This window comes from Poecile atricapillus, chromosome Z, assembly GCF_030490865.1.
Source record: "Poecile atricapillus isolate bPoeAtr1 chromosome Z, bPoeAtr1.hap1, whole genome shotgun sequence".
NCBI lineage: Eukaryota > Metazoa > Chordata > Aves > Passeriformes > Paridae > Poecile > Poecile atricapillus.
Window position 1 is genome coordinate 53,844,644 of NC_081289.1, and position 27,808 is coordinate 53,872,451.

The 27,808-nt window shown below is 38.3% G+C and overlaps 1 protein-coding gene across 1 annotated transcript in view; it reads left to right on the forward strand.

Annotated features, from left to right (window-relative positions):
• The window catches only part of LOC131572576 (receptor-type tyrosine-protein phosphatase zeta-like), a 131,885-nt gene that overhangs the window by 58,980 nt on the left and 45,097 nt on the right, over positions 1-27,808 (forward strand). Inside the window, exons 3-8 of the mRNA XM_058825826.1 lie at positions 14,120-14,299; positions 16,096-16,247; positions 17,532-17,627; positions 17,878-17,944; positions 22,591-22,748; positions 23,299-23,449. Of these exons, the coding sequence (XP_058681809.1) occupies positions 14,120-14,299; positions 16,096-16,247; positions 17,532-17,627; positions 17,878-17,944; positions 22,591-22,748; positions 23,299-23,449 (804 nt within the window). The remainder of the gene's footprint in view (positions 1-14,119; positions 14,300-16,095; positions 16,248-17,531; positions 17,628-17,877; positions 17,945-22,590; positions 22,749-23,298; positions 23,450-27,808) is intronic.

Here is a 27,808-nt window from a genome sequence, read left to right on the forward strand (position 1 = left end):
TAAGTAGTTCTGGTGAAGACATTTTTCTTTCTGACTTGATTTAACAAGTTCATATTATTTTTTTCTTTACAAAAAAACCAAATTGGATAATGGGTATATGGGAAAAGAGTATAATGGGAAAAGAGTAATACTGGACAAGATTAATACTGTCTGTCTTGGTCAGTGATGTGGATGATGGGGCAGAGTGGACCCTCAGCAATATTGCTGATGATACATAACTCTGAGGAGTGCTGAGGGACCTCATCAGACTGGAGAAATGGGCTGACAGGAACCTCATGATGTTGAACATAGGAAAGTGCAGTGTCCTGCACCTGGGAAGGAAGATCCTCAGGCAGCACATGCTGGGGAACAACCAGCTGGAAAGCAGTTTTGTAGAAAAGGACCTGGGAGTCCCGGTGGTCATGAGTCAACAGTGTATCCTTGCAGCAAAAAAAAAAAAAAAAAAGTTTAACACTGACCTGGGCTATTGACCTGGGCTGCATCAGGTAGAGGTATGGCAGCAGGAAGGGGGAGGTGATCCTTGCCCTGTACTCACCCCTGGTGAGGCCACACCTGGAGTACTGTTCTGGACTCCTCAGGAGTCATGGATGTATTGATGGCACTCTGAGCAATGTGGTCTAGTGAAAGGTGCCCCAGCCCATGGCAGAGGAGTTGGAACTAGTAGATTCTGAGGACCCTTCTAACCCAGCTCATTCTGTGACCTTATGATTCTTTGATTAGAGAGAGTCCAGTGAAGACAGCAGGCAGAATCTGAAACACGGGAGGTTCCCTTTAAAATTTGGGAAACACTTTTTTTCCTGTGACAGGAACTGAGCACTGACTCAGCTTGTCCAGAATTGTGGATGTTCAAAAGCCTTCTGGACATGGGACATGGTCCTAGGCAACTGGCTTTAGATGACCTCATTTGAGCTGGGGGGCTGTACAATGAGCCCAGAGATCCATGCCACCCTCAAACATTCTGTGGTTCTGTGATTCCAAGTAAGAATCTCACACAAAAGGCAGATCATTATGAAACCAGAGAAGGAAGGAAATAAAAGAACATGGCACACTAAGAGATGATAAGGGTGAGTGAATCTCAATACAAGTTTGCAATGGTAAATCTCCACAGAATAAGAGTTTCAAAGACAACAATGAGTCAAGGAACTATTTATCAGAACTGCAGTGTGACAAGATATTAGCAAAAGTACAGGCAATATAGAAAAAAGAAAATCATTTTCACCAGATCTCCTGTGACTCACAGTCACAAACTGGCAGTATTTTCTGTGAAGTCAAAAACATCTTTTCTTTGCAGAAACAATTCCATGGAAACTCCACTCACTGAGTCTTCTAGGTTTGATGTTACCCCACAGGGAGGTAGGCTGTACTGGAAACAAAAGATTCAGCTTATTATTCCAAGATAGAGCTTGTTCTCATGAAGGGAAAAGTTGTTGTTGCCTACAGCAGAGAGAAATTATTTTCAAAGACTTCACAATTACATATGCAAGAATCTGTCTCTGCATTTTCTGAGAAGCTTTCATTTACATAGTTCTTTTTCCTTGCTTTGCCACCCCCGAGCTCCCACCTTCTTCTAATGTAATACGTTATTCACTATTTTAGAATTGATGCAGAAGAATTGTATAATTTACCTACAGGGTTTTTTGATCAGTCCCTCAGACTGAAATCTCTGTAAATGTTGTGCAAGTTCATCAAGAATAAAATTAACCTTACCATATCTTCAAAACTACACCAAGAGATGAAGATTCACTACTTGTGTGATATGCCTTAGCTAGAAACTCAGGTATTGTATCTTTATGATCTTTAATGATCATAACCTTTTGCCACTTTTTCCACCCCAATTGTAATCAATGCCTACATTACTCATCCACAGCTACCCTAATTAGAGAGAAGTCATACACTGGTCCTCAAAGAATTAGAGAGAGAGGAGAGACTGATATATTGTGGTGTAGATGACACATGGTAAGCAAAAGAGAAATTGTTACAGAAAAATCGTATTTAAAAACAGTAAGTGGTTGGTTTATATTTTGCATAAACTAGGTGAGGTTTCTTCTCTAATTTTCCTAAATATTTTTCATGTGTCCTGGTTTTGTCTAGGATACAGTTAATTTTCTGCTTCTTAGCTACTACAGTGCTGTGTTTTGAATTTAGTATGAGAATAATGTCAATAGCACACTGATGTTTTAGTTGTTGCAAAGTAGTGCTTACCTTAAGTCAAGGGCTTTTCAGTTTCCCATGCTCTGCCAGTGAGGAGGTGCACCTGTGAGGGAGCACAGCTAGAACAGGTGACCCAAACTGGCCAAAGTGGTATCCCCTAAAGACCATCAGACTCAGTCTATAAACTCAGGGGAGTTGGCTGGGACCCAGTTTCTGCTGGGGAACAGGGTCAGTGGGTGATGACAAGTTTATTGTGCATCACTTGTTTCTCTTGGGTTTTATTCCTCTCTTTCTCTCCTTTTTCATTGCTGTTATCATTAGTCTTATTAATGTTACTATTGCAATTTATTGTAATTTTCAATTAAGCTATATTTCAACCCATGAGTTTTACTCTTTTTCTGGTTATCTTTCCTGCCCCACTGGGGTGTGGGGAGTGAGAAAACCTGCATGGGATTTAGTTGTTGGTTGGGGTTAAATCATGACAATACGCAATCTGAGTTTCTTGTTTGAGAATACAGTAATTAGGCATCATAATTTGATGCAAATTTCAATCAATAGAGGTTTTGTGACTTTGGTCACAAGAGGAAGATTTTTCACAATAAGAACAGTGAGACATTGAAATAATCTCCCCAGGGAAGTGATGAATTTCCTGTCCTGGACACTTGTAAGATTCAGCTGGACAGGATACTGGGCCATCTTTTCTACATGGTGCTTTTACTAGGAAAGGTTGAACCAGATGATCACTGAGGTCCCTTCAAACCTGGCATTCTATGGTTCTATGATTACACAGTTATGGAACTATGTCATAAAACACTAAATGTGTGCAGCACTATTTGTTGCCATATTGCATACGCTAGCCATTGAGCTAGAATAGCAACTAGAAATTGATTATATTTAATATTTTTTAACAACTACTTGTTCTAATTGGAGTTTGATTTGCTACAGAAATATGATTTATTTATATGAACAGACTAATGATACACTAACGATAAAGGCTAATGATAAAGGTGTTTTGTGGCCAGCAGTACGTTCTGTGACCAGAACAGCTGACTACACATAATCTGGTTTTGAGACTGAGACCTAATTAACAGCCAAAACACCAGAGAAATACTACAGAAGAAAGAGATGCTGATCTAGGGTTTATGTGTGCCAGTGGAAGCTACATGAGGAATTTTGCAGTAAGTTCTGTGTAGACTTCTCAAGAGCACAAAGTGCGTCCCATTGTAATAGTGCAGATGATAGGGAAGGTGTATCTTCTTTAACTTCACAATTCAAAGTTAGGCACCTACATTAGGCACATAAATAGCACAAGGGAGAGTTATTCTCTTCAGTATATACCAATTAGCAGAAAGGTGCCTGCCTCAGCCCATTTGTGTCATCCCTGCTCTTTCCCTGCTGAACGCTCTAGCTGCTGGTCTACAAAATTAGCCATCCCTCTCGTTATCTTCTTAAGGCACAATGATTCTTGAATCTTCAGTCTCACCATGTTGCAGCACTGGCAGAATGAGTGAAGATGGCTTGTTCTCCTTCTCTTTTAACTATTCTAAGGCCTTATCATAGAAAATGCAAAATATGGATGGCAAATACTTTTCTTTTGGCTGAGGAGCATAATCATATTGTGCCAAATGCACTGTCTGGCTGTAGCTGCTGGGATGTTGTATTAAAATGGGCATCGCCTTGGATGTCCCTGAAGGGCAGGAGGCACAGCTGTAGGGCTTTGCTTTCCTCTTGGTGCTGTTGGCTGTGTGCTCCAAGGGTCACTAGGCCCATACCAGCTGGATCTGTCCCTTGGGAGATTGTGGCAAGGGATGATGAATCTGTGTATCCAAAATGGGCTTTGAGTTTGATTCCTCACTTAGTCAAATTGACAGTGTCTTAGGGGCACACACAGTGATAGAATATTTAGGGGAACTTTCGGCAAACATTTGGGTATCTGTGAACTCTAATGTGGCTTGGTCTCTTTACTTAAACTGCAGTTCATTTAAGTGCACAATAGACATCTACTGGGGAGATTTTGTCCTAACAGCTTACAGACCTGTTTCATTTATGGCTGTCTAACCCTGCTTTGCAGAATGGACATGATTCTTGTCTGAAAATTTTTAGTCTGGAGTAATTCACTATATGTAAGTGTGTTTTAAAATATTTAAATTCAAGATGTTTCAGGTAGTATAATTTTTTTTTCTGAGTATAAAATTGATACTTTGCAACAAGCTTGAGAATGAAAGGAGAAGCAGCAATAGACAAAATTTCATGAAAATTTAATCTGCCCCTACAAATCAAAAAGTGTTTGGATTCTTTAGTACTGGGGATGACTTGGTACTGAAGCTGCTAGTGTGCATTCAGTCCCCCCTTAGGACTCACTAATATCCTTCATGTGAGTGATAGCATAATTCTGTGCAGAAGAAAATGACGGCTCTGCACTGGGGAGACACGATGGATAGGTGATTTTAGTGGGTCAGGAATACCACGTGTTACTCTTGATCCTGCCAGAATAACTTCTTGATTAAAGTAGATAAGCAGACCAAGAGTCATTCCTTTAATCTATTCCACTGTGATAAAGTATGCTAGATCTCTTCCTGCTTAAATGGTTTATGTAGTAAAAAGTAAAAATGCAATATTTGCAGGTGTAAAAAGTGTACCTTATATGTTTATTCCCTAGGTAATAATATTACAAAAATAAGAAACATGATCTTCACATCCTTTTCTACTTTCCTATGTGTGTATATGGAAAAATATTTTCTTTCTCTATGGAGAAATGGCAAAGAAAAATGATTATACCAATCTTCAAGGAAGAAGTTTGTATATTATTTTTTGTAGGTCTGTGTATTAGCCATGGATTAAAAAAACAAAAAGAAAAGCAAGTGTTAAACTGTTTAAAAGTTCCGTGAATTTAAATTTAATATTGATATGCAAACTTCCCCACTTGGAACTTTTGTCTTAGGTGGAGCAGGGAGGTGGCAGTTTTTATTTATTTCTCAACACAAGCAGTGCAATGAATTCTTCATTTCAGAAAATATTAAGTGAAAAGCTGTGCTCCTAAAAGCAGTCAGACATTTTAGGCAAGTTTTATCACAGTGAGGCTAAAGAAAGTACAAGAACTTACTGACTGATTGAGATAGATGTGAGACCACAACTGCCCAAAGATGCATGAGTTGTGTACCTCTGTCCAGTTGATGCTGCTTCCATCCTCATTTCTATAATTTTCCATTGTAGGAGAGAATGGAAAAGTTGTGAAGGAAAATCCTGTCAATGGCAGCAACAAGTTCCAAATCTGAGGTAGATTGCACCTACTGCTGAATAGCTTTTAGTGCTGCACTCTTGAGAATAACCAACCACTCTGCATTGAAAGTGACTTGGAGGGTTCTTAATACTGAAAGGTTTTAAAAGCTGGTTTGGATTTTTTTATACATTTGCAAAGGAAAAACAGATATCTGCACAACTTGTTTATGCAAAAAGTATGTGAAAGAAATATCAATGCTGTAATTTACATGATGCTGTTATCAGGACACAGTAAAATGTCTCTCAGTGGAAGAGTTTATAAAGAGTTTTTGAGGATATGATAATCTCAAAAAAGTCTGATCGGGTAATAGTATTATTTAAACTCCATATGGTTATCAGAGGCATGGTTATGTATATCCACCGACATTGCTATGGCAGTTCTGAAACTATCTGTACAAAGTTTTTGAACATAATGTAAACATAATGGTAATGCTGAAATTATATTTAGTCTAAATAAAATCATGTTGTTAGTGAAGGAACGTTTGTGTAATGTTAGGAGCGGGTTGATTTTAAACATTTTTCGAAGGATTTTCTTTTCTTTTGGGGAGGTAAGGGAAAGAGAACTAAAGTTCTTAGTTATTGTAGTCAAAAATCCTTTCCAAAAAGGCCATTTTATGAACTAGAGTTGTCTTTCTAAAGTAGGAAATAAAATATAATAAGCAATTATGTAGATAAGCACACATAAGCTATGGCTCTGTGTAAGAACTCCATATAGCTCAATATATAATACTGTATAACATTTCTGCCCATCACCTCGTTTTATCCTTACCATTATGCAAACAGAATGTGTGTTGAAATTCCCATAGAAGTATGATATGAAATCCTGCTAAAATATGCTAAAAGTAATCTGAAATTCCTATGGTATTATGTTCTTCTGGAGATATTAAGGAGCTTCATTTTATAAAAATTGAAACTCTGAAAATGAGAACCTGGGGAGCAAAGAACCAGGATTACTGGTATGCTCTTTTGAACATTAGGATGATTTATCTGCAAGCAGCCTTTGGGACTCTGTGGCCAGTGATGTAATCCAATAGTCTTTTATACTTATATTTGTCTTGCTTTGGTTTATATCTATCTAGTCCTTGGTTTTTATGATCTTTACGTTATTCTTTACAGCTGAAATAAATGCCTTTTTGCTATTCAGAGTTAAATGCTGACCTTTTTGATGGCTATTTGTGGGACTTTTGCATTCACAGTTGTTGTTCAATGGTGATGTTTTATATACTCACAGTCAATCTGATAGAAAGCCCAGATAACCTACTTGTGGATTATTTTTATAGTTCATCAGGCTTTGGATCAGAACTCTTGACTGTGGCCTCCATGAAATGTTTTATTCTTCTAGATAGGCTTGTGCAGACCCAAGTTATTTTCCTAGGTGGTAGCAACATGGTGATACATGTGTTTGATAACAGGAAAAAGTGCCCCAATGCTGTATCACAACAAGATTTCTCTGGAAGTAAACAGACTGCCTGTTAACATTTAATGGTCCAAGAGGAAGGGAGAATAGAGGGAAGAAAGCAGGGGAAAGAGAGAAGAAAGAGGACAGAAGGGAGGTCATACCACAATAGAAGAGAAAAGGAAACTATATTGATTTTCTCAGTGAAAGCCAATATTGTTAGATCTTCTGAGCTGAGAAGGAGATTATGTACTCTATACTAAAATTCGTCATTGCATTTTGCTTCTTTACAGAGTACCTGGTTCTGTCACGCAATATAATTTCTAAAATACAGTAGAATCTACTTTGTAGTAATGAGGAGAGAAAAGTGAAGAATAACAGTGCCATAATGCAAGTCATTAGACTTAGATGGTGATCTGTACTCCAGCAAAAAATGAGGTTTCTTTCTGCTGAAGATGAGTTTCATTGTGCTGATCTCCTGGGACTGCATGAGCTATCACTTATCAGACAGGTGCTAAATGCTGTGCTTGAAGTAGATTATAGCTTCCTCTTTCTTCACTTCAGCTGAGAGTCATTTAAAGTGCATTTTTAGGCCTGTTAAAAATTGCTGCAACCTTTGTGTCTACACAATTTCTTTCATATGCAGCCATTCCATTTCTCATAAAATGGTACTTGCATGATATGGGGAAGAGGGAAATACCACCATAAGCTTAATTTATGCCCAAATTCACCAACAAAAAGACAATAAACATCCACTTGTTCTGTGTGCAGTAGTCATACATTTGGGAGCAAGCTCTGCTTCTAGGAAGTAGAGATGAACTGCTCATGGGGCCAAACCATGTTTGAAAAATGTTGCTTTTGTGTTGCAAATCAGGGGTGGCTTGAGAGGACAAAGCATGTGATCATCCCGTTTTATTCCTCCTTCCCTGCTAGCAGCATGTGAAGCAGCTGAAAAACAGGTGGGGAGTCCTCTTTTTGTGAAACATCCAACACTCTCATGTGCGAGACCAAATGTTGCCATGACACACTGACAGCTAATTAAAATGTGTGTATGTTATATGAAAATAAGCCATAGGCCATGTTTCTTGGTGCTTATTTCTTAGTCTAAAAGTGAGTCAGCTCCATGTATTCCAGCTCTGTTTTCAGCTCTGCTTATTTGTGATCTCAGAAAGACCCTTTGTCACTCAACCTATTCAGTTTCACGCTTTAAAGTATTACTGAAGGTAAAGGAAATAACTGCTACAATCTGAATTCCTTGGAACAAGGTTAGAAGTTATTTAGGAGTTCATATATTGTCAAGAATTAAATAAAGCAGGAAGAAGAAAGTGTTACTTCTTACTGGACATTTTCTCATTTGGCACTGTACTAAACTTCCTTCTTTAATACTTAGTTGAAAAATTTTGCTTAGATCATAACATTACAGTAATTATAAAAAATTATGTGGCAAGTTTTCATTATATATAACTACATGATTCTCTAGCTGCAGTTATATGCAGATTCAGCAGCAATGAGGTGAGAATAATAGGAAAGAGGTACTTTAAAAGGTTGACTGAATTTCTCCCACAACTCTCCTAGTCTGAACAGCTGTCCCACTGAGTGCCCTGCAGATGGAGCATCTGTGTTAATCTGTATTTCTCTAGCACAGAAGTATTTGTATATTTTCTGACAAGCCTGCAATGGCCAGATCTTTTAGGCAATGAAAGAGGAGGAACAGCACACAGTTGGTATTATTAAAGAAAGCTGTCCACTGGCATTCATCCTCATATGCATTTTGCTTAGCAATTCACTTAGTCTGACTATGAATCATCAGAGTGAGTCCCAGGAAGAAAAAATACCAGATAGCCACTGTATTAATAGGACTGATTAGTTTTCCACTGTATCTCAACAACTGTGGTTTATTCTATCTGGGGATAATGTGAAAAAAACAAAACATTTTTCTTGGTTGGTTTTTTTCTACTTTATTGAGCAATGTCTCTGACTATAGATTTAAAGAAAGCATATAGTTTATGTTCAAAACATAAGCAAACAAAAATGGAAGAAAGAGCCATAGTCTGAAGATAGCAAGATGTTTCATCAGTATTTTCATGACACATCTTCTACGACAGAGGTAAGTGGTCTACCACATTTTAAATGATGAGCAGGAAAGATTAACACGATAGGGTTCAGCTGAATACAGGTTTTTGCTGTGCCATCTTTCAGGGTATCCTCACAGATAATCCATGTTTATGTGCATGTGGACACAATGCACAAGATACTGTCTAGGTAAGCTGATATTTAGATACAAAAATGAGGAATAAGATGCTAAATGGAATAAGAGATTAGATGATTTGGCTTGCATAAATGCATCTGGTTGCAAAGCAACAAGAATTTTCTGTTGATTCTGTTTGCTTTATTTGAGATATTACACCTCATAGTAAGAGAATGTGTAGAATTAACTTCTTTGTCATTGTGTGAGCGACAGAAAATGTCAGTGGGATAAATATTGACTTCTGTTCATTTAAAAGCAAGTTATTCTATTAGGGTTGAAGTTTGAGGGTTTAAGTGCTATTAAATTTTTCTGGATTTACTCTGTGGGCTGACTCTCTTTAACCAAACCTGTACAATTTTATTTTTGAAAACTTGACTGAGATGTTGGAAAGAAATCCAGTGCTGGAAAACCTCCAAGCAACTGCATCACTGAGACAGGCATAATAAATGGCTAAGACCAAACCTGGAAGCCAAAACTCCTTCTTCGTAGTTACAGCTCTGTCTGGACAAGTAATTTAATCCATTGAATTTGGGGATTTTCCAGTTTTAAGAATTTATATGAACTTACAAGACTGATTGTGATCAGGCTGTGGGAGTAGTTGGGGCTTTTGGAGGGGAAAAACACAAAACCCTAAAACCCTCATGATGAAGATCAAGATAACATAGAAGCATTGCATTCTACTCAGTAATATGTGAAACATAAGTAACCTATTTTTTGATGGCCATAATGTTTCCCTAGAATGCAAAGTGCTATGTTATAGCCTTTGGAATACGAGCTGTGGTAAGATTCCCAAGACCCATAGTGGCAGAATTTCTCTCTTTGGGCCAGTAGTGCACTTATGCACATTGAGAACTAAAATCATTCTTCTGCCTTGGAAGATTAGAGAGTGCATTGTGCAAGCTTTGGTATAATAACTCTATATTTTATCTAAATTTAATCTTTGTGCCAGTATAAGTACACATTTTTTTATGGCCTTATTTCTGTTTTTCGTATCTTAGATAAAACATGTTCGCTAAAAATATAATTGAAATCACTTAACATTTCAAAGTGATAAGTCAATAACATTTTTTGATAAGGCAAATCCATTATTAACTGTCCACACAGAGGGGTTATCTTTAATCTCCTATGTGTGTCCAATCTTTATTTATAGAAGTAACTTTAACATCATGAAAGCAAATGCTGATGAAAAATGGAAAGAAAGAAATTAAGTAAAGAATCCATCTCTCATTTCTGATGTCTTTCATCTATAAAACAAACCCTAGGATTCACATCCATTTCCTTAAAGGTCTTCCCTAAGCCTCCTTTTCTCCATGCTAAACAGCCCCAGCTCCCTCATATGCTTCTCATAAGATTTGGACCTCAGACCCTTCACCTGCTCTGTTGCCCTTCTCTAGACACACTCCAGCACCTCTCTTTCTTTCTTTTAGTGAGAGCAGAAGTGGAAGCCAAAAGGAGAACTGGATGCTCATTGTAGGAGTGGAATCATAGAGACTAAGGTTGAGGAGCAGAGTTAGATATCAACATTTCCTAAAAAGAAAGGTTAGGAAAATTTTCTTCAGACATTCTGCCCTGGACAAAAGTGGTAAAGCTTATGGTATAGGGAGGCCTACATTTAATCTACTTTGTTCAGTTTTATTTCCATTCTTTGTGAATTGACAGTTACTTTTTCAGGTCTGCCACCTTTGACAAACATTCTTCCTCTGTGCATGCACTCTCTTGAAGATATATTGTTCATATTTTTGTTCTCCTCAGATTTCCGAAGCACAGTTTGGAAAAATTCATTTTCAAAGCTCAGTTTCAACAATATTTTTCAAAATGGCTGGCACAGCTTTGATTTATGATTTCCATCATAACACCTATAGTAAAACAATCTGCTCTTGTTTAAAAACATTCAGTTCTTGCACTTCTACTTTGGCTTTCAGCAAGTCATGTAAACTGCAGCAGTTCCACCACCTGCTGCCTACACCAGATGCATTTATGTTTACATTTTAGTTCAGATCAGGAGTGGACTTTTGAAGCAAATCTCCTGTCTGCACTCCACTTACTAAGCTTTGGGTTGCAAGATAGAGTTGTCTCAGAGTGTGGTATGGGTTCATCTTAACAGGTTCCAAACAGGAATTGTGTTGCAGGAGAGTACCTTATACCCTTCAGTAGCCAATGGACATTCAGCCTATGGGACCAGACAGAGCTAGACTGAGGTAAAAACCTGAAAAACATCTGATATGGACCTCTGGTCCTCAACCTCAACTCTTTCCCTCCAAAAAGCTACTCGTATCGTTCAGCACTATTTGCGAATATACACACCCAATATCTGCTCCAGCATTTGTGGAATTCATGCATAAACATGTACTTTGCTGCTCAAATGTAATTTGGATCATCATGACCAGACTCCAATTCTCTATTCCTTCTCAGACTCCAGTCCTGAGGGGATTCCCCTTGTTCCTGCCCCAGATCAGACCCTGCCACTGATTTCCTGTACATTTTATTCCACGGGTTTTTATCCATGCTACAGCTACACACTGTCTTCTGGGATGAGCAAAGATTGCAAATTTTGTCACAAGATGCATGTTAGGACTTTATTAAACACTGAGCCACAAGTAATGGCTACCAAGTTGAAGAACTTAAATTCTGCATACAAAACCACAACATACAAAACTGTGTAAGCTGGAAGGAGGTTATAATTTCTCTAGTTTTAATTTACTTGTTTTTATTGAACATAATCATAGACAGTAGACAATTTAAAGACAAGATGAAAAATACAATAATGTCTTTCATCAAAAGAAGCATGGAAGAAATTTCCCAAAAGCACCGTAGCTAGAAAAACAAAAGAGTAGTGTTTTCATTCAGTTCTAATGTCAGTGATGGGAGGAGCAGAATAACAAAAAATGCATGTTGAAAAAAAAAAGATGGTTTTCTGGAGAGACTGCAGGTGAGCTACGGGATTGGGTATGTCAGTGGAAAGAGAACGGAGATTTCTACTGCCTTGGAGCAACTGCAGGAGTCTGGGGAAGTTTTTGGCTTTGGCAAAAGGAACAAAAGAAATAGAGCATGGACTAGGGAGTGCAGCTTAACTCCAAGGGATGGACGTGGGCAGCTGTCTCAACCCAAACTGGCAGAAATGTGCCAGAGAGAGCTTTAAAGAGTTTCCTGCAGCTTGGAAAATCACTGAGCTGCCTGAAATCAGACCTGGAAACAGGAGCCTGTTTGCAACGATGCACAGGGCAAGCTGAGAGTTGCTATTTCTGTCCTACTGTTTGGAGGCTTTTCTGTTTAAAAGTTATTTTAATAATATTCTAATTTATATTTTAAAACATATATATTTATTGATGTGAAAAGCCTTCAATATTTGTTAGAAAATTCACTATAGAGGACCTGAGCAAATTAATATCCAAGTATTCGTTGACTTGAGCTCAGAATTTCTTAAGGGACACTTTTGAAAGAGATTAAATATTAGCCATTCTTCTCTTTTGAAAGGATATTGCATTCTTTCTCCAGGTGGTGAATTATAACTGACAACTAAAGGAGGAGGAGGAGTGAAATGACACATGCAGTGTGCCATTTCCAGTGGGACCAGTGCTTGCTTGGTACAAGGCTTAGGCCCCCAATTCTAGGATGCTGACATTCATAAGCCTGTGGCTTGAACTGCCTTTGGGTTGTTTGACTGTTGTGCCTGCCAGTTTCTTCTCTTGTTCTTTGCAGGCAGTAAATGTATTTGTATACCATCTGCAGTAATTCTGATGCAGCAAGGTGACACTGGTAACTCACTTAACTTGTTCAATAATTTAGTTCAGGTTTGTTTCTAGCTGGCTATCCAGGTGAGCATCTTGTATTACTGCCAATTGTCATGGTTACAGGACTGGCTGCATATCTTCTTCCCTCTATGAGTTTTCTGAGTGCAGTATGAGAGCTGTCCTTGCCTGGAGTACAAGATAGCAAATCTTCACTGATAGACTTGGATGTGGCATACTGGCCTGTAAATGAGCATTGATTTATTTCAACGTATCTAGTAGAATTCAAATAGACGCACTGCAGACACTAATATTAGTTCTTAACTACTAGTAAGTGGGAAGTTAACTGAAGTAATTCCATTTTCTTACATCTGTGTCGTTAACTCTTGGTTTTAATTAGCATTTTGAAGTGTTGCCAGAATTCCCTGTCAGGGAAAAATATCCTGTATGTTTTCAAGTGCATTAACATACACAAAATATAGTTCTATTTATACTAGTATGTTATATAAACAAAAGATTGTCAGAGCTGCTGCTACTGCAACATACTGATTTGTGCAGTATTTGTGCATTTCTTGAAAATAATCAAGTCTTTGGTGAAGGATGTGCTGTCTGTCCCTGTCTTGTGTCTGGACTGGCCCCAGAGAAAAGCCAGGCAGCCCCTGTGTCCTGGAGAAGGCTCTTGCAGGAGCTCTTCTCTGCGGGGCAGCTGCAGAGGGAAGCAGACGGCTGGAGTGGGAGCACACAGCCCTCCACAGTGCAGCTGGGCCATACAGCCACATCTCAGACAGAGCATCACTCATCTTCTTTTCCTTTTCCGGGGTAAAATCAGTTTACCTTTTCCCCTCCATGTAAGAAATTCTTAAAACATCTTACTGCTTCTTTATATTTAAAATCCTTACTGGATAGATTACTTCATTGGGCAAAAGGAACGTCAACTTTGGTATGATTAAAAGTTATTTGGATAGGATCATTTTCCAGCAATTCCCATGTGTTTTTTGCATGTTGATTCTGTTAATCTCAAAGCTTTTTTTTTTTTTTAATATACATTGTTCATAAGGGTTTTGTTGTTGCTTTATGCTGTCCTTAGAGATTTGTAAGAATGTATGTGTTGATGTCTAGAGTTCCCAGAGTGTGACTTAACTGCTGAAGGTAGGAACTAGTGATAGGTGTGCAAAATATTGCTACAGACAAAGACTAAAAGAAGGGCACGTCCTCTGATCTCAGACTGCAAACTGTGTTTTAACATTACCACAATAAAAAATGTATGGATGCCAGTTTGGATTTAAATGTATTTACCCCACATATTTTTATTTCTAGGAACTTTGAACCAAAAGAACTGGGGCAAGAAATATTCTGCCTGTAATGGTGCCAAACAATCGCCTATTAATATAGATGAAGACCTTACCCAAGTTAATGTGAATCTGAAGAAACTTAAATTCCATGGATGGGAAAAGGAAACTTTGGAAGATACTTTTATTCGCAACACTGGCAAAACAGGTAAAAAAGTCAGATTTCATGTTTGGAGTTAAAAGGGCTGAAAAGTGATATAGGATGAACAACTAACTGAGGACTTTTAATGTATCATTTTAATTTCATTTAACTGGTGCATTCTGAATTTATCTATTAAATGAATAAACAAAATAAAGTGATGACAGTAGCTAAATGAAACAGAAATCACACAAACAAAATTATGTGCATGGACAGACATAGCCAAAGCAATCACATCATGACTATCATCCCATCATGGACACATCATTAAATCTAAACAGTAAGTTGACATTTGCTGTGAAATTATGGTAATTATTACTATATATCTAGAGTCTGTAATGGGTAGGCAAAAAAGATTTTTTAAAAATAAGAATAAATTACCTACTTATCTGAAAGCACTTCACAGGTTAAGATTCATCTCACCTACACATGAAGACATACAATACAGAAACTTCATCTGAATTACTCACATAGATGCCTCCTAACAGTCAAAGAAGAGAAATAGGCATTTTTGTGTTCTGATTTGTCTGACCAATCTTAGAAATACATTTTAGAAAGAAGTGATTTATACCTACAAGTGCCTGTTTTTCCCAGCCATGAAAAAAGCTTACAGTGTCATCAAAATTTTCAAACAAATATTTTTACAACCACTTACAAATCCAGGAAAGAAGTGACTGAAAGCTGCTTGTTAGAAGTACTGTTCCTTATTTTGGACATAGATGTGGAGAAAGGTATCTCTTAACAACTGTCTTTGACCTTCTACCCGTTCCAGTGGGACCTCTAGATCAGCCTTTTTGGTTTAGTTTAATTTAGTTTGGCTTGGTTTAGTCCAGTTCAGTTTAGCATCATTGCTCCTAATTTCTGTTCTTTCTGTCACGTGCTTCCTACATACCACTACACAAATCACTTCTCTCCTGCCCTACTAGCTGAGATAAATACTGCTTTGTCTTTTCAAGATGCCCCTGAGAAAATGTTCTTTAAAGTCCTTAAAAGTGAACTGAGCTCTTTCTCATCTACAGCAATCCAGATATTATATGAGGAACTGCTAAGCTTGTTTAAATGGTCTTCATGGTTTTGAGGAAAGGAATGTAGTGAAAATGAGCTCCATTAGTGCTGTATTATCAAGAGATCAAGCAGTTTACAGTTGCTGGAGATGAGAAAGCCAAAATGCGGGGCTTCAGTCTATCCCATCCTGATCATTCTCTCCAGAAGACAAATCCTCTGTCCCATCTACAGTTTGTCTATAATTATGTCCAGTTGAAGACCTGTCATTGCTTTTTCCCATGAGAGACAGCTCCACAGCTAAGGAGGCTTATGTCAGGACAGTCCTCCTAGAACTCCTAGGACTGTCATGTTGTCCCATGATTTGTGTATAGAACTGTGGTAAAAATGGGGGGCAGGTGTGTATTTTCCTTTTTATTGGAGAAACCGGTTAGAAACACAGACCCTTTCAGGTATGTACTTCAGGAATTTATTTTCTTAGACAGCCAGTTAGTGGCTAGACCACCTTTCTGAGCCTTTTAATGTAGTTCTGTGTCTAGTTTCAGATAACATGAAACCAAGCACACTTCATTACTCTTATGAACTGCAGCATGAAATGAAACATATTCTCCACACTAACAGACAATTACCACACTTGTTACTTAGTTTAGGTAACCAATTGCCTATCAAATTGCTTATGAAATACAGAGAAATAAGCATATCTTATTTAACTTCTAGCACCTAATACTGAAATACAAGACTTATAGATGCCTTGGCTGGCTTTTATATTGACACTCCTTGTTTTTCCTTCTTAATTTTTTCAGTGGAAATTAACCTGACAAGTGATTATTATGTGAGTGGAGGTGGGTTAGACACCATATTCAAAGCTAGCAAGATCACTTTTCACTGGGGAAAATGTAACGCGTCATCAGATGGATCAGAACATAGCCTAGAAGGACAAAAATTTCCTCTTGAGGTAAAGTATAGAATTGATTTTGATGATTTCAATGATTTGACATTCTGCAACATTACTACTCTACAAAATTACTTTGTTTATCTCTTAAATCTAATTGCAAATATAATCATTCACTTAAATCCAAATTAAGAATAAATTATGCATTTTAGAAAGGCAGTGTAATGTGTGTTAGTGACATGTTGAGAATGTCTAAACTGTGTTTTTTCCCATCTACTAAGATGATATTAGGTGTCAGTTCTGCTAATCCGACAAAGCTCCCACTAAATCTTAAGCTCCTACAAATTTGGCCCATCGTATTCCACATCACTTCATTCTTTAAAGTGTAAATGGACTTCTCAAAGTCAGGGCTCTGCTGAGAGCCCGTGGGAGCTACTGGGCCTTACAGATCCCAAGTGTGGCCCATGTTGCTGAGCTGCAAAGAGCTGGCAGTGGTGTGAAGGGCTATGTGAGCAGGTCCTGGGTGCAGCTGCATTGATAGGCAGCCAGGCCCGTGTCACCCTGGCTGCTTTGGCAGAATGGGTTGCAGCAGCATGGGAGTGGGATGGAGGAGAAGAGCAGCTCTTCCTGGGGTGCACAAAGGCCAAACTCTCTTCCCTTGACATGGCGTTGTGTCATTTTCCAGTTAAAAGAGGCAGTTGTGGCAGGACACTGTGCTGTTACTCATTCCAAGCATTTTGAATTTGTATGAGAAAGCAAAGCAATAGTGCCAGGGCTGGCCTATACATGGGGAAGAGTGGTAAGCCAGGAGCAGTCCCTGGACAGTGTCATTCCTTTTACCTCACTAGCCACTTAAAAATTCCCAATCACACTCCATCTGTCCTGACAAGGCATCACAGAGAATATCTCTTCCATATCTTCTTCAAAGTCACTGGTAATCTTATATTACTGATGTTTTTCTACACTTACTGCAAGGCAGAAGCAGTAGGGATATCTTGACATATTCATGTTTGATCACTGATGTAAATATTCATTTCACCAAGCACTCTAAGCCAAGCGTCCAGTTAGCTTACCATACTATCCATGGAAAGCATTGTGCTTCTTGAAAGGGTAATTCCTACATCCTTAATAGTTTTCCAGGAGAGGTTGTTTTTACATAGCTAATTGCTGATTAATTCCATTCTTCATCCTCAGATAGCTCAAATGAGATAGGTAAAAAATCCCTACATTTGTTTAAATTTTCTTCTTTGGATTTTTGTTTTTTCTCAAAATGGGAATATAAATAATTGTACTTTTTAATTTCTACATTTTTTTATATAAAACATTTTAATTCATTTTTAATTGCAGATGCAAATCTACTGCTATGATGCAGATCAGTTTACAGATTTTGAAGAGGCAGTTAAAGGAAGTGGAAAGTTAAGAGCTTTATCAATTTTGTTTGAGGTAAACAAAATATATCTTTGTATCATACAGCAGATGTTCAAACTGAATTTAACTGGTTCCAATGTGTGATCATTGAGTTAAAAAATTGCATGTATCTTTGTAATTTATTCTTGCAGAAAAGCAAATGAGCAAAATAAATTTACTTGGCTTTAAATCATCTACAGTTTTGGTGGTAAATGGTAACTTTCAATTTTTGGGGTTTTTTTTTGTGAAGCCTGTACTGATAAAATATGCAATTTCTTTTTAACAGATTGGACTAGAAGATAATCCAGATTACAATCCAATCATTAATGGAGTAGATAGTGTTAGTCGTTTTGGTAAGTTTGCCTCCATGTTTTATTGATTAGTGATTAACTAAATTCCACTTCAGTGTGATTATGAAACATTAAAGACATTGAGGAGCATTGAGCTCTATTGCTCAGTTGTGTTATTTTGTTAGAAATTACAGAAGTCACCTGGATAGATGAGAACTGAACAATCACAAACCACATGAAATCTAACATAAACAAGTGCCAGATTCTGCTCCTGGGAAAGGGTAATCCTGGTTTATATATACAAACCAGGGAGTGAGAGTCTGAAGATCACCCCTTTGGAAAAAGATTTTTGGGGTTTGGTTTAATGGGAAGGTGAATTTGAGTCCTGGCAGCCAGGAGGGCCAGCAGTGTCCTGGGGGCATCAGGCACAGCATGGCCAGGCGGGTGAGGGAGGGGATTGCCCAGCCCTGCTCTGCACTGGGGCCTCACCTCGAGTGCTGAGGGCTGTTCTGGATGCTACAATGTAAGAACATCAGCCTATTAGTGTGCATCCAGGGAAGGGCAACCAAGATTGTGAAAGGTCTTGAAGACAAGGAGTGTCTGAGGTCACTTTGTTCAGCTTGGAGAAGGGTGCCTCATCACAGTCAACAACTTCTTTAAGGGGGGCAACAGAGAAGCATTTGCTGATCTTGGTGGTGACCAGTGATAGGACATGAGGAAATGGGATGAAGCTGTGTCAGAAGTTCAGATTGGGCATTAGGAAAGGCTCTTCACTGAGATGGTGATCTGTGACTGAAACAGACTCCCCAGAGAAGTAAGTGGTCATGGCACCAAGCATCTGGATGATGCTCTTAGTCATATCGTTTAGTTTGAGGTAGTCCTGTGAGGAGCAGGGAGTTGGACTTGATAATCCTCATACATTTCTTCCAACTTGAAATATTTTGTGTTTTTCTGATTAATTTACCCCAAGACTGTTTGTAACAACAGAAGCGTAAATTAATAAATATAACTATAATGAGAAATTTGTAACTGTTTAAATGCTAAATCCAGATAAATCTGATTTGTTATGTAAGTCTTCTTAATCATATATGTCAGGATTTTTATATCAGGTTGGAAGCCAGGTAAGACTGTTGTAACTATGCAAGAAGGGTCTTGCATGAGTGAGACAGTCAGTGTTTAATAGACTCAGAGAAGAGAAATTCATTTTTCAGTAGCTTCTGTGTAAATCCCAAATAGTCCGAATATATTGTATTGGTAGCGGTTGCTAAGTGGGACACATGAACTTCAGCGTGGTACACAAAGAGATCTGGGCTATGTTTCTAACTCAGTTTCATGGTGTATTTGCAGGAAAATAAATATGAAAGAGCACTGTCCTGAACAGGGATATATTTTTACATCATGTCCATGACTTCAAGGAAACCTTGTCTCAGTTTTCCCTTATATAATGGTTCTTGAATGTAAAAGGCTGTTTTAAAAGCTTTCAAAAGTATGACATTAAAATCAAGATTTCTTTTTTCCTCTGGAAAACAAACACTATTCAACAAGATTAAAAGGAAACATCTTTCCTAAGTTAGAAAGACTTAGGAGTTGGAAATATAAAGTAGTTAAAATTCATTACTTTTGTGGGTCATCTTCTGTGAAGGAAAAAGGAGAACTAGTAATACATCAAGACAGATCATGTCCTACAGCCTCAAAGGAGCTGTAAAACTATCAGCAGCAAGATTCACAATACAGCCACTACATGGCACTTCAACAATGCTTAGAATACAATTTTCCTGAATAAAATGCAGATGAGCTCAAGAAATTCAGGTCATGACTAAACCAAGTTGTTTCTTCTGAAGAAAAGAACACAATCTCTCCTTGTCTGTGATATACATGAATTGTCCTTGTCAGTCATATCTGTATTGTGCTTATTTGAATCACAGTTGCTGATTTCTCAAGCTCTGCAGAGGAGGACTGCTGTTCCTTCTAGACAAACTTTCTGGTTTTTATTATTCTTTGTAGGTGTTTGATTTTGAGAATCTTGGCTGTCAGTCTCATTAAAGGGTATTCTAAAATCCAAAGTTGAAAAATGTATGGCAGGATTCTTGTTATGAATGAGAAGTTTCATGTCCCAAACCATCTATATAAAATGGACTTCACTTTTGCTGAGGTGTAGCATTGGGTGGTGATGGTCAGGTGACGCTACCTTCCCGAAAGCGTCTCTGGGGAGGAAGGCCTCTGGGCAGGCTGCAATCACACTCACACACACACTCACAAGCACACCACAGACAGATGAGCAACAGCACAGAGCCAGGAAGGGTCTTTGTATAGAGTTCCAGTGGGGTTTATTGCAGTGACACACTGAAGGGGTCCAGGAATGAAGACAGGGAACAATGGAGGGTCCAGGGATATATACGGGTTTGAGGGGGTGGCTCTGAGGGTCAGGGTCCAATAGGAACAGGGTAAAGTGGTGCATAGGAGGGGTCAGGGAGAGGGAGAGCCAATGGGATAACGGGCAGAGGATTGCAGCAAAATGGGGCTAATGGGCACAGGGAAGGGAGAACTTTCTAGGGGAAGGACATAGAAGGTAAAAAGGAGAAGGATGGCCCACAGGCCAGCTGGGTACGTATAACTGGGGTACAGTGAAATGGCAGTGCAAAGAACTATGGGAAATTATTTTTTCCTTCTATTCGTTATGGGAAAAACCTTCTCTTTACACTTTAACTTCATACATCAGAGGCCTCCTTCCACACCATTACTGCCCTTGGCTTCGGAGCCTCCACACTGAGGGACGAATGTGTTAACTAGACACATACCAGATAGCAATGAAAGCTTCTGTCTGAAGGCTGATTAACATTTTGACAGGACAAAGGGAAAGATGTGATTTGCTCGATGCTGCTAAACATTCCTCTTCATTCCTTACATGAGTAAGAGAGGGCAGACAAGTCAGCTCTTAAACCTTAACTTGGCAGAGAAGTCACCACAGAGAAGAAAAGCATCAGTCCCCTGTAGTCAACTGTTAATGCATTTTGCTGCTCTCACCAAATTTGTAAGGAATTACAAAGACAAAGTTCAGAAATCTGTACAAGGCTAAAGAAGTAACATACCTGTAAAAGCATGAGAATGCACAGTCTGAAAATTCATTAGATATTCAGAAGTAAATACTTTACAATTAGGGAGGAACTTGAAATGAGTAACTATAGCATGAAATAAGGTGTATATGGATCTACAGTATTGCAAGCTGTGAAAAGCTTTTGGATACACCAGACAGTAAAGCAGATAATTGTCACAGACTGAAAAAAGTCTGCCTTGCTGAAGTTGTTATCATTTATGCCAATTTCTGTTGCTGGACCCTACTGCCATACTAGCAGACACTTAGCTTTCTGTGGATGGACTTCCAGCAATCCCTCATGCTTACTCCCAGCTGGCAGGGTACCCAGCCAGTTTTTCACTATATTATCACCATTTAAAAGAGAACTCTGATCCACAGAAATTCTTCTTCTGCAATTGTCGAGTGGCTCATGGGGGTCTCCGGGTCCCAAGGAGACAAGAGCAATTGTTGGTTGCTATAAAGGTATTTATTGTATGAATGCATCAGTCTCAAAGGGAAAGAGTTCAGAGTATTAAAGTCCTGAATTCTGAGCAGCAGCTTCCCAGCTAGAGTCCTGTTGGTCTGGATGGCAGCAGAAGCAGTTGCAGAAGTTCTTCTTCTTTGGGTATGATGATGATGATGGTGCTGTATTCACCCCAGTACAGAGGATTATATTAATAAATCAGCCAATCAGCTAAAAACATGATTCTAATACATTCTTTCTACACCAATCTAAGCTTAATTCTTAATGCACAAAAGTAGTGTCAGCTTTACCCAAATTCTACGTATACAGCATTATCTGTTTACATTTATAATTCAAATTTTCCTATCTAGAAATGTAATCTGTGTTCTTCCTGTGTTTTCATTATGTCTGGAACTAAGTTAAATCTGTAAAAGGTAACACTACTGAACTTTAAACTAGGCTTTAGGGCTTTTCACTAGCTAACACAGTTTCTTAAGGCACTTAAGGTATATTTCTACCTACTTAAAACTACTTACACTCTTACTTTATATCTATGGCTTAATATATTTGAGCTTCTCTAAAGGCTTTAATTCAATCCCTGTATTTTTTTCCTCTCTGTGGAACTCAGAGAAGTTTCTACTTCATGCATTCCAATGTGCAATCATGAGTAATATTAACCCTCAGGTCTAAAATGGCAACAGTTCCCCAGGCAGTGATTTTCTGTGGCAGTTTGGATCCTGCATAAAACTGAACAACTTGATTTAAATTTGGGGGAGTGTTTGAAGACACATGATGAGACCTAGAACAAAGATTTAAGAAACTTTTTTTCTTTGAAATTCAAGAGTGAGACAAGGGTTTGGTACCTTGCACATAAGCTTACGGTGAGAAAATTCTTGTGAACCAATATACTAAAATTACTCTATTTGTTGCTAGAGTAACTTAGTGCACCTTCTCAAGTAAACTAAGTTGGGTTTGAGCTAAACTTTTTCAAACAAAATAAAAGACTTCATGATTTATTTGTATGCTAGTCTCTCTGGAGATTAAATTTTGAAAAGCCTCTAAATTAGCATGTTCCTATAATGGTGGTCCTTCTCTGGAGTGTGATTTGTATTTACTAATTGCTTCTGTAGTATTTTAACTATCTGATTCTATTTTTCTTTCTAATTTTTTCAGGAAAACAGGCCGCCTTAGAACCATTTATTTTGCTGAACCTCTTGCCAAATGCAACAGACAAATATTACACTTATAATGGGTCTCTGTCAGCTCCTCCATGCTCTGAAACAGTTGAATGGATTGTGTTTAAAGATACCATAAGTATTTCTGAAAACCAGGTAATTTGTTTAATGTAGTAAAACTAAAGAATTATGTATAATACCAAAGAAAACCAATTGCCATGTATATGGTAGAAGTTCTTGGCATTCATTGCCAGCCCAACAACAAAGCTTTTATCTAGTTAGAAGTTTTTAGTGCAGCCATTAAATTAGAAGGTATATATATTAATTCTGTTATCTATTACTTTTTTATAGTTTATTACTAGAATATGAGCAATTTATTATCTTAAAATGGGATAAGAACATATTCCAGGCTGTCTGGACTTTGAGCTCAGATAAAGAGGAGTACAAAACACTTTTAGGATTTTCCCCCAGCCACCCCCAGGTAATGCTGAGGAGAGCATAGCTCCAACAGCAGAGTGGTTGAGAAATACTTGTGGAATAAACCATTAGATATACTGATAGTACAGAAGAACAAAAGTTCAGTGCCATGCAGGATAACTCAACCATGAGACTTCATCCAACGTCTTTTCCCCAGAATTTTTGCCTATTAGTGGAATCTGGTCGATTTTTATGACTTCTAACTTCTTTTTTTCCTCTTGTCTTCTAGTTAGCTGTATTCTGTGAAGTGCTTACAATGCAGCAGTCTGGCTATGTTATGCTGATGGATTACCTGCAAAACAACTTCAGAGAGCAGCAATATAAGTTCTTCGGGCAAGTGTTTTCCTCTTACACTGGACAAGAAGAAATTCATGAAGCAGGTACTTACTGAATAGTTATTCCTCTCTTTACAAGTTAAAAGGCAATTTTTAGTAAAAGATTCATCCAAGTATCTACTTATTTTAAATTGTGTAGAAAGTAGCACATTGTGTTATTAGTCATAAATCTATCACTTCAGAGAAAAAAACAGCAATCATAAAACATGTCAGATTAAATGGAGTGGAAAATTAAATGCTTGTCTTGACCAAGCATTCATTAAAGAGCACGTCAGTTCAAGCTTCCTTACACTGCCCTTTTAATGTGTTTCATACTTCAACAAAGCTGCCTTTTCAGAGACTGCAAGATTATTTTGTTTTACAAACCTATTGGTTCTTTATCATGTAGTGTAAATGATTTTTCAACAGGGACTGAAGTGATGTCACCAAATTAATTTTGTGTCGTTTGCTTAGAAAGTGATAGACGGAGAGACTTCCAGAAGCCAGATTCTGTTCTCAGTCTTACCTAAAACTTCAGGGAAGTTTGTGAAGGTTATGCGACCAAAATAGTACAAAATGTAATGAGAAACAAGATTTGGCACTAAATATAGAAGTCACTGGTTCCTATACCAACAAGGACAAAAGAATATATAGGAAACATTTCAACTGGAAGCACTATATTGCTGCTTGGATGGAAATACCTGTAGATTCTTTAACTCAATTTCACTGAACTGTGTTTAATTAGACATAAACAGATGACTTAAACACAGACTATGGGTGTTCTCCAGATTAGAAATATGTTTTCATACATGTACTTTTACGTATTTATGTGATCACACCTGTATATAGAAACACATAAATGCAACTATAGGATTTGTTTAGTGTAGAACATTAGAGAAGTGTTTATATTTTTGCCTCCATTTTAAGATAAATAAAATTTAAAAACCCTAGGAATCATTAAACTTAAATGTTCAGATGTGAGAGCTGTAACACAAATGCCAGAGTCTCTAAGTCAATAGGCTTATTTGTGTTTAATATTGCATAGTAGTTGACAGAAAAAAAATAATCTTTTTAATCCCTTTAGAGGATGTAGGAGAAATGCCAAGACTGATTATTACTCAGGTAGGTAACTGAAAAATTAATTTGTATTGTGAAACCTAGAATCGCAGCTTTCTCCTGTTGCATCCAGTATAGATTCTCATTAGGCAATAGGGTAATGCCTATTGCTTGATTTATTGCTGTAATTAATACATGACATTTCTTAAGTAGAACTAAGTTTTCTTAGAAAAGCTAGAAGAATCTTTCTATTCCATAATAAAGTAATTTCAGGAATTTTCAAAATATTTTCAGGAATTTTCTCACAGTGACATCCCCAGCATTTTTGGTGTACAAGCACAGTCCTGCTAAGGGCATGGGAGATGCTTCATTCCCCAACCATGCCTAGTGATATATATATAATTTTCCCTATGCGATATGTATGTAGCAATTTAAGAAGATTAAAATAACTAATCCTTGCAGCCATACTTGAGGATTCACCTAAAAAAAAAGTGTTTTGAAATTGCATGCTTAACCTCCACCAACCTCAGCTGGCATGCAAATCCATTCATAATAAAAATCATTGTTTATTCCTGTAAACCTGAGAACTATTGTGGTGGCTGCTGGGCATATTGGGTGACTTTCCATCTGCTCACCCTTCTATTAAAGCCCTGGGAATAAAGGCTGAAACCTAATTCTTATTTATCTTCCTGGGTTTAGTAAGGTATAGAAAACAATAGGTTCTTAAAATTCAAGAGTGACAATATATATTGATAGAAAGTATGATTGAGCCTGTTTTCCCATGAGAAATACAACCACGTAAAGTTCAGCTGTCTTAGTTAAATTCTCTTGTGAGACATGGGGTCAGGAATCTGCATTTACCCTTTCCCTCTCCTCAGCCCACATGAGTTCATTGTGAATTCTCAGGTTCCCAGCCGTGTGTGGGTCCCTGTCACTGGCAGTGTGGGGTGTTGGTGCCCAGGCATTGCAGTGCTGGCTACAGGGGAGCCTCTGCGGAGAGCCCGGGGCTGCCCCCAGCCAGACACAGACAGTTCCAGCTGCCTCCAGACACCCCTCTCACAGAGCCCGGGGGGAAAACAAAGCTGCACCGCAGTCAGGAGTGAGGGAGATGTGAGAAGGTGAGAGAAGGAGGGGAGGGGAGTAGATCCAGTAGCAGAGCACGGATTCCCCTGCAGCCCATGGTGAAGATAATGGTGAGGCAGCCTGTCCTGGGGCAGACTGTGGAAACTCCATTACTGTGCCTTGTGGAGAGGAGCCCGTGCAGGCACAGATGATCTGCCAGGTCTCTGACCCTAGGAAGGACCCACAGTGTAGCAGTCTGTTCCCAAAAGACTGTACAGAGGCTGGAAAAATTCATTACAGTCTGTGTCCTGTGGATGGGACCCCACACTGGAGCAGAGGAACAGCTTGAGGAAGGAGTGGCAGAGGCAAAGCCTTATAAGCTGACCACAATTCCCATTCTATATTCCCTTATGCCACTGGGACTGGGGAGGTGGAAGAATCCGGAGTAAAGTCAAGCTTGGGAAGAAGGAAAGGGTGGGGAGGTTTTGTAATTTTGTTTTTGTTTCTCACTATCCTACTCTATTTTTATTGGTGATAAATTTCTCCAAGTCAAATCTGTTTTACCCATGATGGCAGTTACAAGCAATCTCTGTCTTTATCTTGACCCATCAGCTTTTTCACCTTACTTTCTTCCCCCACCCTGCTGAGGAGGCCGAGTGGGCAAGTGTCTGGGAGGGCACCTGGTGGCCAGCTAAGGTCAGCCTGGCACGTATCTGCTGTGCTGCTCCACCTCCATTATAGACAGAGTGTAGATCTGGAATCTAAAAAAATTGCTTTTTGCCACACACTCTCAGGGGTCTGCAAAGCCCCTGAATATCTGAATGTAAATCAAGTGATTTCATGGCTTCAGCAGTTGAAAAGTTGAAATAAAAAGATAATCTCAAACATAGATTTAACTAAAAGTAGAAGAAAACAACAAATGGGGGGAGGGGGAAAGCCAAATTTGGGCAGCTTATAAAGGTCTTCTGGTCAAAAATATAGCTGAGGCAGTTTTTGGCAATGATTTGGCTGGTGTACCCTAGTGGTTCCCCATGGTGCAATTAAGTTTAGATTAAAATTTCCTAAGTTACATGGGTAGCATTTTATTCCACAGAAGAGTAAGGAAAGATAGATGCTTTACTACAACGTGATGTGATACACAAAACCAGAATCTAAGTATTCACCTGGAGAAAGCAGAGACTTGAATTCAAGTCCAGCAGGGGTTTGAGTAGGCCTCTGACTTCCTGTGAATTTTTCGCTCGTTTGTGTTTTGCTGCTTGTGACTTGTAATCCAGTTTAATATTTGTGGCTTCGGGCTAGTGACAGACTCAAGAACTCCCTTTCTTGCAATCAGTGTGCTCAGATTTTCTAAAAGTCAGTATCACAGCAGAAGTACTTTATTAGGTATGTTGTCATGTGGTCTCCTTTCTTTTTCTAGTCTCTGGAGAAGGAAAATGGGAAAAGGCAGAGTAAAGTACTTCTGTGCTACTGACTGGTAGGAAAGAAAAGGGATCCGCAGGATGATTTATGAAGTGACATTAAAAGAAGGGCAAGAGAAAACATTGTGGGAATGGAAGTGAAATAATATGTAGGTGATTGTCATGTAGTAATATTGTCAGTCATAGCTGAGCTGAAAACCAAAAGGAGGAGAACAAAACTTTTTCCTTTATTGTGGGAAAAATAGAAGAACCATCTGGAAAGGGAGAAAGGAAAACAAAGAAATAACACTGGAAGCACCAACCTTGTACCTTTAAAAGTTTTATTATACTGCTGTATGAGTCTGAATACAGATGGAGATTTCAGAACCAAATTCACTCATAAGTAAAAAAGATGAAGGAAGGAAAGAGGACTGTAGAGAAGAATTTGGAGTACAGAGAAGCTTATTTATATTATAAAAAAGCTTTTTGACAGGAATATTAAACACCTTTGAAAAGAAATAGCTGAGGAGTCTTTAGATTAATTGAAAAATAATGAAATCTGTTTAAATTATTAGTCTTAATGTTCAGAATTGAAACGGGAATCATCTTTGCTGGTCTAATGATTTCTCCGTGCCTTCTGGTGGAAATGGGAAGGAATGAAAAATTCTAGGAATGGAGTTAAATGGAATGGAATGGACACAACATGAGATTTTATTTTTTGTTAAAAACTTGCGCTTCCTTTGCCTCAATTAAAATAATTATAATTAATAAAATGATATATCAGTTACACAGCACAGTAGATTCAAAACCTGGCAACAGAATTCACCTAAATTACACAGACTAACGCTGCCTCTACTATTAGCTTACACAGACAAACACAAAAATTAAAAAGCCTTGCTGTTTATTTTGC